Source organism: Manis pentadactyla, chromosome 14, assembly GCF_030020395.1.
Source record: "Manis pentadactyla isolate mManPen7 chromosome 14, mManPen7.hap1, whole genome shotgun sequence".
Classification (NCBI taxonomy): Eukaryota; Metazoa; Chordata; class Mammalia; order Pholidota; family Manidae; genus Manis; species Manis pentadactyla.
Window position 1 is genome coordinate 35,301,476 of NC_080032.1, and position 13,987 is coordinate 35,315,462.

Here is a 13,987-nt window from a genome sequence, read left to right on the forward strand (position 1 = left end):
ATTTTTAAAAATAAGCTTCCAATTCTCTTTTCTTCAGAGCTGTTATTTTTATTTCAAATTCCAAAGAGAAATTTCTACCCAGATGTAACACAGAAAAGTGAGAACTCAACTCTCTATAGAAAGGAATATCCAACAGGTCAAAGCAAGTTATAAATCTCAGAGTCAATTCTCAATTCCTACCCTTCCTTCTGACAGGTAGTCAGGAGATCCAGTCAGTTTCACCTCTAAAATGTCTCTCAAATCCATACTTTCTCCTCTGACCCACACACACTACCACCTCTAACCTCATTCTCTCTCATTCTCAGTATCCTACATAGTCTGTTTCCCTCTAGTCTCTGGAGTTAGGCTTTCTGGAGTCATAACCAACTTTACCAAATCCTTGCCATATGATCTTTGAAAGCCACTTAATCTTCCCAAACCAGTTTGCTCAATTAGCATTCTGAGGCTTGGCTACTGAGGAATTCACTAAGATAATTCACTAAGATACATGTAAAGCCCTTCCCCGGTGGCTTGATGGAGTAAGTACTTAGTAAATGTTAGCTATTAACATATGAGGGAAGAATACAAGTTCATAGTATATTTGGAACTCTTCACAATCTACTTTCCAATGTCTTTGCCCTCCACAATCCCCAAATGAACCTATGATTTCAAGTCTTAACAATAATTATATTAATATGTATTATATGTGATTTACATGCTGACATTGCTATGCAATATTATATAGTATATATGCAGATAGTTACATATATTAATATTATTCATGGCAGCTAGTATTATTGGACACTGCTATAAGGACTCTGCATGTATTCACTCAGTCCACACAAGCACCCAGTGAGATAAAAAGTATCACAGTGCTAGTCCCTATTTCACAGATGAGAAAATTTAACACATACAGAGATCAACTTGCCAAGCTGGTAGATCAAAAAGCATTCACTCTTCTGACCTTTGGTTATAATGCTGTACCTGTACTGTTATTTTCTACCTGAAAAAAAACATATTCATGTGTCAAGCCCTAACTCAAACATTGCTTGCTTTCAACAGGCAGAATTAACTTCTTCCTCATCTATGCTCCCTTTCGTTTATTCATAAAGTGATATATCCTTCAGACATATACAAATGTCTTACTCATTTTTATAACTAGGACAGTGCCTGGCAAGGCATAGGCTCTCTACATATATTTTTTAATTGCATTAGAAGTTGAAGTTAAAAAGAAAAGAAAACGTAGTAACTTTTATTATTTACAAAGAGTCAGTAGGAGACCAATTTCAAAAACCTAAAACAGTAAAAAGTGTTCAGACCAAATTTTCTATTTTTATTAAAAAATTACATACCCAATTTTACAGATCCTCCAAAAAGTGAACCCTTATCAAAAGCATCCTTCCAGGTGAATGTCAAGCAGATCTTGATAAAAAATAAAATAGAAAATTACGTTACCTTCCCAAATCTCACTAAAATTAAGTCACTTTTGAAGAAAAATCCACGATGAGGAAAGAGACTAAAGCTACAACTTACCTAAAACATTTTTATCAAACCAACCAACCCCTTTTCCTTTTCCTGAACCATAAAATTTACTAAAGTAAAATACTGGCACTAGGATATTTCAAATGGTCATTCTGCCTCAGTAATTGTACATATATCATTGTCTTCTCCAGAAAACACTGTCTTAACTCATCTTTACAAACACACATGGCTTGAACAGAAAAGGCACTTAATAAATAACTGTCAAATAAGCCAAGAGAAGCAAAGTAAGTGCCACAGGTTTCCCAGAAGACAAAATTAACAACTATTCCAGGATGACAAAAGGAGGAAAATGGTTACCTTTTGGGGGATGGGATGAGATAATACTTTGTTTCTTGATTTGGGTGGTGGTTATATATGTATATGCACTTTGTAAAGACTCAAGCTATACACACATATTCACTTTTTTGTATGTATGTTATACATGAATAAAAAGCTTTCTTTATTAAAAAACTGCATCTCACACTGCTTGTGTAATACTCCACACATGAAGGTTAAAAAGAACTTAGCCTCTTTTAAATTGGGTATTGCAATCCAACACAAAAGTTCTTTTAACTCTGGATTAGAGAAATTTTGAATATACACAAAACTAGAGAGAATAATAATGAATCCCTATTTAAATAAATCCCCATTTAGCCTCCTATCCTTCTTGATTCATTTATCATCCCCCTTTCCCTGCCCATCTCCACTGCCTCCAACACACACACACACACATTTTTCCCTGGGTATTTTAAAGTAAATCTCAGTGCATTATTTCACATGTAAACCTTTTTTTTCAATTTCCTTTTTTTCATTTTTTACTGAGGTACATACAATAAAATGCAGAAATCTTAGTGTGCAGCTTGATCAATTTTGATATGTGTATACCCTCATGTAACCATCACCCAGATCAAGGTATCAAATCACTTGTAAAAACTTTAGTACAAGAATATTTAAAATATTTTTCAATAACTATTTTAAAATTTAGAAATGTTATACAAATCAAAAACTTTTAACAAGTCTCCCAAACAAAACTGTAAGAAATCGACATTTTTAGTATCTAGCCTTTAAAAGATAGTAAAGCTGACATTCTTACAGTGTTAACATCTATTCGTAACAGCACTTGCAACTTTATGTGTAAGTACAACTTGTACCAATAATTTTTAAAGCATATAAACTGGGACTAATACTTCCTGAATTAGTTTCCTTCTTAATTCTGTAAAAGCCAAAGGGAAGGATACTGTGGATTATATTAATCAGTCAATAGATACTGATATAAATCCAGGAAAAAAAATATGAAGTCCAATGTTCTCCATGAGCCAGAAGTGACTGAGGAATGACATGAACAGAATTCTAGGAGACTCTTCAAAAAGACATAAGATTCATACCAGATGGGCTTAAAATCTTCCAATTTGTATAAAAAAGTCTCATAAAAGACTAAAAATAGTGAAAAGGCACAATTTATTTTAATAAAATGCTACCATGGGTGAAAGGAAATGGGTGATTTGCTATTATCATATAACTTTGAAACAAATTAAACTTGATGACTTACCTGATTTTCAGAAAATGGGAATTTGGGTTCAATGGAACAAATCTGATCATAGTATCTAAAAAACAGCAAAATTAAAAATTACCAAAGCTAAATATTACACACATTTATGTAAACACAACTGGTTTAAGAATATACTAAAATTATTCATGCTTACTTGGAGTGGCCCACAAATAAAAATTTAAGCAGCCACTTCAGTTAATTAACACAGCCTCTTAACGTGTATACAGGAGCTAAAATGCATGCAATTTCAAAAACTGTGAACAAAAAACTCACACTCACCACCAAAGAAAAATATTTATCGACTATTACTGACTTAAAGCAAACTAACCTCTGCCCAGGAAACCAGTGTATTTAATATAGTATGTCTCATTAAGGTAACTTTATATCCATCAGGCAAACTACTATCTCTGGTAAACTACTGATTAAAAACAGGTTTACTAACTTTCAAAAATGTTTTGGGCATGTCCACCTCTGTCCATCCCCAACCTTGCCACACAGTTCATCAAAGCTATCACCCTCCCTTTAAAGCAGATTAATCCAAAAGTTTCCTAGCCAATCTCCCTGTCTCCTGTTCTCCTTTCTCATTCTTTTCTATCTATTCTCCACACAGCAGCCAGAAAGATCATCAGTCTTCCCCTTCAGCAGGCTGCAGCAGGCTGACCTTTGAACCTGGGATGGGTCTCTAACCAGTCCTCCTTCCCTTACAACCTGCCCCCACCCCTTCATCAGGGCTATCTTTCCAATGGTTATTTCAGAGGCCAAGTCTTCAGGGGGAGGAGCAACATGTTTGAGACCAAGTTTTGATCGCCATGGCCATGAGTTTCATTACAAACAGACTTTAAGCAGTTAAGTAAATATAATGGAAGCCAGGTTTCTAACTATAAGAGAAAGGAGTTACAAATATGGAAAGAAAGGAGGTTAGAATAAACTCTGCTGCTTTGGATTGGAAGTGGAGATATCAGTGTGAACTGATTTTTTTTAATCAGTTTTGGAGAGATACAAAAACAGGTATAAATATGTGTGTGTCTATTTCCTAAGTGTATAATATGCTGAGAGGGCCAAGAAGCATTCACACCTCCCCAGCAATAAGTACACCTACTGCCCAGATAAATAATGCTCTGCATTAAAAGGAGCCAAAGCTCCCCAAGAGCAATAGCTGATTCCACAGCTGAAACTGAGAAAATTGAAGACTAAAACCTAAAACATCTTCCTATGCCAGAAAGTAAAGAAAGTACTAAAAAAAATAATGAGGATATGTCAAAAGAGCACAGTAACTAGCTTTGACTCCCACTAGCCAACTCCAGAATAATTTATATGAAATAAAGAACTCATAACCAATTAAGGAAAATAAGAACATTCTGGAGATTATAAATGAATAGGTGAATAGGGAAGTCTACCCTACTCTCCAATGACAAACAACAAATTTAGAAGAAATGAAGGACTTAGAAAAACCACCAAATGGCACCTTTCAGAGTATAATATCTGACTTAGGTAAGATCCACCAATAGATGCTAAAAGACAAAAGTTTGATGTAAACAGGATATTACAAAGTCTCAAAGTATCTCCCCACAAAATACTAATTAGTACAACATACTTTATAAATTGTAAGGTCAAGAAACCTGGCAGACACCCCCATAACCAAATGGTAAAAGTTAAACGTTACCAGCATGAAACAAATCAACATCTAGTTCTTCCTGGTACACATGAAAAAGAACACAGCATCACTTTTGTGTTACTACTGCTCCAAAAATGCAAAGATCACAAAAAGTATGAAATAAACCCTTATTGAGGGGCATTCTACAAAGTAACTAGCCTATACTCTTCAAAATGTCAAGTCATGAAAGATAAGGGAAAACAGAAACTGTTTCCAAACTGAAGGAGACTAGAGAGACAATTAAATTCAATGCTGGATTAAATCCTTCAGCTGTGAACTCCAGGAAGAATAAGCAAAATCCTAATGAGTTATATAGATTAAATGGTAATAATGTTACCCTGGTTTTAAAAAAGATGCTGTGGTTATCTAGGAGTATTCTTGTACTAAGGAAATGAACTCTGAAGTATTAAGTGCTCAAAACCTTTAATGGACTCCCTTTACATTTAAAATTACACCCAAAAATTCTGACAAGGTCTGGCATTTCCTGGCCATTACTCAACTCTCCAGCCTCATCTCAGAATATTCACTGCACATTCTAGTCATTGAATTCTCTGTTCTCTCCTGGCCTAGTGTCTTTACCCATTTTTAACACTGTACCTAGAAACCTTTCCCACCACAACTTCCCACTTTTCTTGTCTAGGTTGACATGTCACAAAGAAGCCTTTCCTTATTCATTCATTCAACAAATATGTACTGTTTACTGTGCACCGAACAGTTCTACGACATAGGAATTCAACAATAAATGAACATTTAAAAATTTGTACACTTGTAAAAGCTTACTTTAAGAGGGGAAGACAAGATAAATAAGTAAAAATATAGTAGATAGTGGTAAGTACTGTGGAGAAAAACAAAGATGAGATAAAGTGTGGGGAGGAGGGAGTGAGGTGAGAAGATGTAACTTTAAATAACTAACAGTCATTTAACTACATAAAAGTAAAAGTTAAGAAGGCTTAAAATACTGTGAATAATAGAGTATGCATGAAGGAGGTGTTGGAATGGGCCAAGGAGACATGTGAGATATAAGCATTACCAATAAGGGAAGATCAACTGCGTGCCTAAATGTCCGTGCCATAGCAAGAGGGCCAGCATGGAGCAAGCACGGGAGAAAATAGGAGATGAAACCAAAGAAGGAATGATGCCTTGAGTCTAACCGTATGACTTTTGGCTTCCACTATATACAGTAAGATGGGGAACCATCACAGGGTTTGGATTGAAAGAAGTAACATGACTAAATCTATTTTCAGAGTTGGTCCACCATTTTATTGCTAGCCCCAAACAAATGAGTCGATAAAATGAGAAGCTTTTAAAAAGTAACTTTTTTTCTTATCTCTGAAAAGTAAAACCTAAGATTCTCTGTTTTGAGAATAAGCAGCAGCTACCAAAAAACCAGCCCAGGAGGAAAGAACAGCAAGTAAGAGACAACAGTGTGCCTAAGGGTGTGCATGGCACTGCAAGGGGGCCAATATGGCTATGAAGCAGCAGGGACCAACAAATCTTTTCTGAAAAGGGCTGCTGCAGGCTTTGCCAAGCAAAAGGCAAAATCACGAACCATATATAGGTATTATTATTATACCTACCATACCAAGAATTATATAAGGTATAATCTAATGAGAGAAAATGCCTGTTTGCCCTGCACCCTTTTTCCCTGAGTTGGGCCATCTCAAGATGGTGGGCACACTAAGTACACAGTGACAACTGCCATTAGCTGGAGATGTACTCCAAAGGAAGAGTATACAGTCTGGTGGAGATGGGCCCAGAGGAAGGGAGGTGGGTAATGGCCAACGTGTCAGTTTCACTCTCTGCCTCAGTGACACCCAAATTCTAGCATGCCCTGCTCTCCTCCCAGGGCCCAGCCATCTCAACTTGGGCAACTGGCACAACCGGCTGGAGGCAAGGCAATCTACTGAGTCACCAATTCCCAGTCTAAGATTCTACCATTTGGTGCCAAGCTATTGGCAAACATGGTACTGATGTGTAGGTGGCCCCAGAATGAGCCCTAGGCAGCAGGGAGGCCTGGCTACTGGCCAGAGAGGTGGGCACTTGGAATAAAGAGAAGGAAGGGGCAGAACAGAATGCCCCAGCTAGATCTAATCCAGTAGAGTGCTGCCCCTGGACCATACAAATACAGGTAGCTGGGGAGAACTTCATTTGCTGACCTTTGCTCTAAGTAAGCAAGGAAGTAGTAGATGAAGCCACTTGGTTTGCAAATGGATCAGAAGAAAAAGAAAGGCTAAACAAAGTGTACTAAATTTTTTATACCCACTTTCTTCAGGTCAAAGCTTTTGGGGTCAACTCTTAAAACTTGAGTTATGTGAGGAAAGTTATTTATATCCTATATTTAAATGACTAGAAACTATGTGACATTATCCTCCAAGTAAAATAGCTCTCTTAGGACAGGTTATGCAATCTGACGTAAGTATTAGGGGAGGGCAGTCACTGGAAATCAACAATGTGGATTAAATACCAACAAATATGGAGTAAATGGAATAAACTCCAACAGAGACCAAGCTTTTCAAAAGAAAGCAAGCAGCCATTGCTAACTGCAGTTTGCACAGAGAAAATGCTGTTCCTCCAGTACCAAATGAGCCACTACTTATAATTCTACCACACATACTTTCAGAGTCAAGCCTAGATCTCAGGTACCAAAATTCTCTAGAGAGGGAACACGAGCAGAAAGAAGATAATCTACTACACCCTTCTCTTTATCACTTAAATATGCCTTACTTTATCAGCAGATTCTAACCCAGGATAAAACTCTAAGAAAGCAAATGTAGACTGCAAATTTTCCAAAAGTAGGAAGATGGAAAGCCAGTATGCTATGCCAGAGTTGCCCCCTGCCCAAAAGAGTGCACTGTGGGAAATAATGCTGCACAGAATCTGTACCTTTGAAGATTTTACTTTAGAAGTAAAAAAAAATTTTATCAACTATAAAATCCTAAACATACTTAAGAAGGTATGATGCCATCAGAGCTCAGGCTTTCAAGTCAGACAACTCTGAGTCTCAATCCCAACTCCACTAATTCAATTGTGTGACTGTGCAAGTCATTCAACCTCTCTAAACCCTTCCTAATGTGAGCACAATACCTCATTTAAACATGAGGAACAAATGATAACAATATATACTAAATGCTTAAAATAGCACCTGGACACATAGTACATTGGATAAATGGTAGCTACAGATTATTTTTTGCAAATATTCAGAAGTGCCTTTATGTTCTCCAATATTTCATAAAGCTAGATCACTTTGAAGCAAATATAAAATCACTCAATTTTTAAAATCTCCTGGAAAAAAAAAACCTAGGAAATACATTTCTTTGAATATACCAAAGGTAGGCATAGGACAAATTCCCATTAAAAATTGTAGTTTTAAAAAAATCTTTTTAGGGGGAATGTGGGAAGTTCAAGAATGATGAATCCACATTAGCCAAAGTGATACTGCAATGCAAATTCACAATACAGCTCCAGTCACTATTTAGAGCTGTGCAACTTCCCAGCCATCAATCAAGAAAGAGAAAGGAGAGAATTGAAGAGCTGGGCCAGGTAGTGGTCAGAGTTAACAGAGCCTTCTTGAACCTTATTTTCACACAGTTTTCTCCACCTAATTTGTCACATGAAGAATCATAAATGATGCATTGTTGAGCTGAGTATAGCAGAAAGTAACTAGTTAAGGAGTCAAGAGGTCAGCATCTTGGTCTAACTCCGTCACAAAGTTAGCAGTAGGGGCTTAAACCTCCCTTATGCAGAAGATTCTCGCAGATTCTTAAGAATACACAGACCAAAGATAGTCCTAACAAGGTATTTCATTTACTACACATTAGAAAAGTCAGAACACAGTAAAACAGATCAGATTTTAAATCTTTCTTTAAATTCTCATGTTTATTCATCTACACAGAATAAAATTAGTGAGCCAAATTAAGGTATGGCAACTGCAGTCTTAGTAAAGGTGTTCTGTCATGTTAATGACTTTTGGACCCCCCACCGAAGGGCAGGGGCTGGAGTTTGAATCAGCCAATGGCCAATAATTTAGTCAATCATGACTACACAATGAAGCCCTCACAAAAACCCCTAAGAAGCACTTATCACACTGTCTTGGATCCTGCTTCTCAGTAGGAAAGAGTTTATACACTTGGGAAACCAGAACGCCTTTCACATGCCACCTAGCCAGGCCCCAAGCTCCAGAAAGAGAGAAGCTCCTTTATTTTGGACCTTGCCCTATGTCTCTCTTCATCTAGCTGTTGTATCCTTTATTAAACTGGTAAACCTAAGTGTTCCTGAATTCTGTGAGCCACTGAAGCACATTAATCAAATCTAAGGGAGAGGTTATGGGAACCTCCAATCTGTAGCCATTAGGTCAGAAACACAGGGAACAGCTTGGGGCTTTCAACCTGTGTCTGGAGTTGGGGGGTTCAGGGGGTGGAGTACAGTCTTGTAAGACGGAGCCCTTACCCTGGGAAATCTGGTGCTGTCTCCAGGTAGTTAGTGTCAGAATTGAGTTGAGTTCTCTAACACCCTGCTGGTGTTGAGAATTGCTTGGTGTTGTGTGGAAGGGTAAGACACCCTCACACTCACTCACACACACACTGAAATTGGATCTGGGGATCCAAAAGCAGTTATACTACTGTTACACTGCTGTATACTATTACCGCAGTGTAGAAGTAACAATTACTGTTGTGTAGGGGGGAAAAAAGTCACCACTGGGTATAATGACTATCTGGACCTTTAGAACAAGGACACTGGTTTTACAGAGCAGACAGGAAGGAGCCTAAATCCAACAACTTCACAGAACCACTCTACCAGTCCTAGACTACTAGATCTCCCTAGCAATTTTTTACACAGAAATAAAATCATAATTTAATTCACTGTTAACTTGAGATCAACTATATGCAGCTGAATCCAAGCCTAATGCAGGGGCCATGCTAAAAACAGATTATAAGACTGCATACACCACTGTTGTGGTTGTTGATATCCCAAACCTCCATTCCCCCTATTAAATTTCAGAAAACTGACAACTGGGCATTTTCATGGAAGGAAACCGTAAGTTTCCTCTCTAAAGAAACTGCCACAAAAGACACATATGCTGATATCTGGAGTTCCCCCCAAAAAAATAGCTGGGTTTCCCATCTGATAACCCTAGAGTTCAACATTTACCAAGGCTTTTCTAATTGATTTTTTGTTAATGCCACTTTATAAAGGATAACATTCCTTCTCAGTATCATACACATAAATATATATCTTAAATTTTAATAGCGCATCTACAAGTTAGTAATAATGAAAAGGAAGTTCATCACTAGACCCTACAGGGGGCTGTGTATCAATACTTGTCAAGATAGCTTCTATTAGGAATTAGCTTAAACCTACTTTTTTAGAAGTGTTATTTAAAATGTTATGGTAAAAATATATAAATTAATGTTCAGTTTACACAATTACCCAAACATAAATAAAAAGATATTCTGCTTAATAGAATGAACATCTCAAAACTGATTTTTACAGGATATAGAATCAAAGAGCTTTTGTACACAACTCCATTATAAAATTTAATAGACTGTAGTATCTCTATTAGCTTACCCTAACCCCACTAGAACAGCAAAAAGTGAAAAAATGTAGCTGTTCAATGTGCTAAGAGAGGGTAACACAAAGGTAACTAAAGAAACATGGTAAATTTCAAAGAGACTATCTATGCAACAGCTGTGGACCCTAAGAACAGTTCTCACATTTAAGCCTGGGAAAAGAATAAAGGAATCCACTATTCTCTCCTCTTTTAGTCTTAAACCCAAGCTCCAACTGTCTTATCTCTAAGACTTCAAGCTCCCTAAGTGTTGGGACCACATCTAATCTACTCAACAAGATTGTTATTACAGTGTTCATTATACCACACCCATGCTTTTTAAATACCACTAATGGAAAATCCTCACTGAATGATTTCAGTCTACATAAAAATTGCTTTGGAGATTTTTTTTTAATTATGTTAATTCTAAAGGATGGCTAAGTATTCCTAAATTAAGTGAAAAAAATGCTCATACTAAGTACCAAACTAATGATCTTTGCAACTATTAAAGGTAACAAACAGTCTTACCTTTAAAACTGCCACTCTCTGAGCTATGGATTCAGTATCCTCATTTCCTTCCCTAGTCCATACTAACACTGTTTTGATTCATGAGAGATGGAGAAGTTAAGCCATCAGAGTGACTCAGACAAGGGCAATCAGCCCATTTCCCACCATCCTTAATGGGCACAAGCCAACCCAATCAGAGGCCTCTCCCATGGACTTTCACCAGAGATAAGGAGAAAGGCACTCTTCTTATATAAGCTCCTGAGAGCTACAGACCACTGTGATTACAGTGGAGCCGCCAGTGGCCCTCTCCCAGTACAGGAACAAAACTCACCTAAGAAGGAATCATCATGGAGACAAGATGACCTCTAGTGACACCTAAAGCTAAGGAAACAATATTCATAGACCCTTCAGCTCCTGGAATAAGCTAGTTAAACCTGGGCTTCTACTTGCACGCTAACACATGTGTTTATCCTGTGAAATAAGGAAAACCTATCACACACAAGGAAGGAGATCATTAATAAGATCATTATCTAGAAAGTAAAATGTTCTGCCACCCTAACTGTAATATACCGCAAAAAAAACTCACTACAGCATGAGCTCAATAAACATTTGCTAACAAATTTACTCCATTAAGTAAAGAATGGAGTAAACCTGCTTAAGAACAAACTTATCTTAAGCAACCTACCTAGAACGTTCTGTCATGTCACTCAAATTTAATGTCAAATAATTACAGGTCCTAACCTTTGGAATTCCTCATGTCATTTGATTATGACGAACTTAGGAAGATGGCTCATTTCGGGTGGACAATTTAATAACATACGTTTTTGTTCCAATGTCCCAATTCTATTACTCTTCCCTCAACAACAAAATCTAAATCTTGCCAACAAAGTTTTGAGGTGATGTAAAACGGGGAAAGGGTTGAGGCGAGTCTCAGAGACCCCAAAACAGGGAAGGAAACTAGTTTTGGATTAATGTGGCTGGAAAGGTCGGTGCGTGTCACGCCGTTGCCCCCAGGCATCCCGTCTGCGGAGGCCGGCGGACCAAAGGCTGGAGCGAGCCGGCAGGACACGGACGCAGGGTGGGCGGCGGCCCTTGGGCCTCTCCCGCTCACCAGGAAGGTATGCGGGCCACACCTGCGCGGCCGGGGCCGGGCGGAACGGCCAGAGCGGGGGAGGGAGGGGCGGCGGGCTGCAGACCTCCCCCGCCCGGCCCAAGCCCACCTCAGAAGCGTCTCAAGGGCGCCCTCGTGCTTGTCCAACGGGCGGCCCAGCGCGGCGCGGCGCAGCTTGCTGAGCTCCTCCGCCGCGCGGCAGTACTGGGCCTGCTCCTCGCCACCGCTCGGGTACATCTGCTGGATGAACTTCACCAGCGGCTTGGCCAGGTCCACCTCCGAGGTCTTTTTCAGCTGCACCGAGATAAACGTCGCCATGACGAGAGCCTCAACCGCCGTTCGGGCCCAATAGACGGCTGGACAGCTAGAAGGGCCGACGCGGGCGGCTGACCGGGCTGGTGAACGGGCGGACCAACGGGCTGACGGACGTGCTCTACGGTGCTTCGGGTCCGGCCACTTCCGGGAGGCCTCACGCAGGCGCACTTGCCGTGCCGCCCGCGGTCACGTGACGGAGTCGGGGCCGTGGCTCCTCTCACCTGGGTCCAGATCAGCCTCCGCTGTGTGGTCAGGTCTTGGCTATCGCAACAGGTGGTAACTTGCCATTACTCGGGGGCGCCGCGCCTGTGGGCAGAGCGCTTTCATGAAAAGTAACTATTCCTCCACTCGAACAACTCGGTGAAGTACTCCCGTTGCAGCCACCCACCAGTTTGCGGTGACCTTACCAGTCTCAGGCGTATTGTGACCTAGCGGGCGGCTGTGTGCACTACTGAGTGCACAGTGAGCCTGGTATCCCAGGCCCCTGCCTCAAGCCACAAGCAGCCTACAGGGTCAGGTAAGGACACATACTAAGGAGAACCAAAAAAGTATCATAGTAAAAAAAAAGCAGAGTGCTTGGGTGTTAGGGTCCCTTGGAAGGGCCTAATTTAAACAGATAATTAGAGAAGGGTTTTCTGCAAAAGTGGACTCAGATGACCTGCAGTTTGAGAAGATGCATTAGAAGGGAAGAGCCGCAAGGCCCTCTTTCTGCCTGTCTCAGACTGAAGGGCAGCAAGTGTAAAAGTCCCAGGAGGCAAGCACTTCCCATGTTCAGGGAGTCTAAGCAAACTGTTGCAAAAATTTTTAAAGGAAATAGGGAAGGGAATGAAATAGAGTTGGAAGAGTAAGCAGGCATCAATCATTCAGAATCTTGTAGGCCAAGTTAAAGAATTTGCATTATAGAATCAATGCAAAAGGACCTATAAATGGCATTTTTGCAATAGCGCCATGATGTGGTTCACATTTTATAAGGCGGCCGTGTGCATTAATCTGATTTTGTGTCTCTTGAAGGGATCTAGTACAGAGTACAAAGGATATGCTATATTCCAGGCAAAATGTTTAACTTGTATCTATCAAATTTTTTGCATGTAACTCACGATTTATAATACAGGGGATAGAGGAGCAAACGAAATGATACCAGAGTAAGTGACCAAACAAATCCAAAAGGCACAACATTCTGTGAGATAACTGGACCCATCGCTTCAACAGTTTATTGTTATGCAAAAAGCCATTGCTCCGTGTAAAGAAATTTAAGGGAAATGAGAGTCTGGATTGAATCCTGTTTGAACAGACTACCTATAAAATGCATTTTCAGGACAGTTGAATATATTTGCATATAGATGGACTGAATATAAGATGAAAATTTATTGCCATGGAGAGGTGGAGATCATTAACCAAAAACAGCAAATCACAGAACAGTATGTATGTTACTATATTTCATTTGTATTACAAAATGCACATATGTGTATTTATATACAATGAAAAAAGATCTGGAGAATTATACCCTAAGGTGTTAACAGTTGTACTCTTTGGAAGTAGAAATGTCTATTTTTTTATTTTTGTCTATCATTTTTCATGATTTTTTACAGCATATATACTACTTTTGTTATAAAAGTTCATTTTACAACAATTTATATTTTTTTCAATTTACTTTAAAATATTCTAGGTTAAAATAAATAAAATAGCCAGTCTTGCTGCTGTATGGAGAATGCATTAGAGGAAAGCAAGACAAGCAGGGAGGTAAATCATGAGATCATTTTAGAAATCCAAGCAAGAGATCATGAAAGCTAACGTTAGCACAAGTGA

The 13,987-nt window shown here is 39.1% G+C and overlaps 1 protein-coding gene across 3 annotated transcripts in view; it reads right to left on the bottom strand.

Moving 5' to 3' along the window:
* Positions 1-12,329, bottom strand: part of PDCD6IP (programmed cell death 6 interacting protein) — a 72,881-nt gene extending 60,552 nt beyond the window's left edge. For 2 of the 3 annotated variants that reach the window (XM_036892563.2, XM_036892556.2), the window contains exons 1-3: positions 11,976-12,324; positions 3,050-3,104; positions 1,332-1,401 (exon numbers count right to left, since the gene is read on the bottom strand). In XM_036892563.2, the coding sequence (XP_036748458.2) occupies positions 1,332-1,401; positions 3,050-3,104; positions 11,976-12,184 (334 nt within the window). In that variant the 5' untranslated portion in view covers positions 12,185-12,324. Of the gene's footprint in view, positions 1-1,331; positions 1,402-3,049; positions 3,105-11,975 lie in introns of all 3 variants that reach the window. The other variant, XM_057492321.1, reaches the window with a different exon arrangement.
* Positions 12,330-13,987: the final 1,658 nt, after the last annotated feature.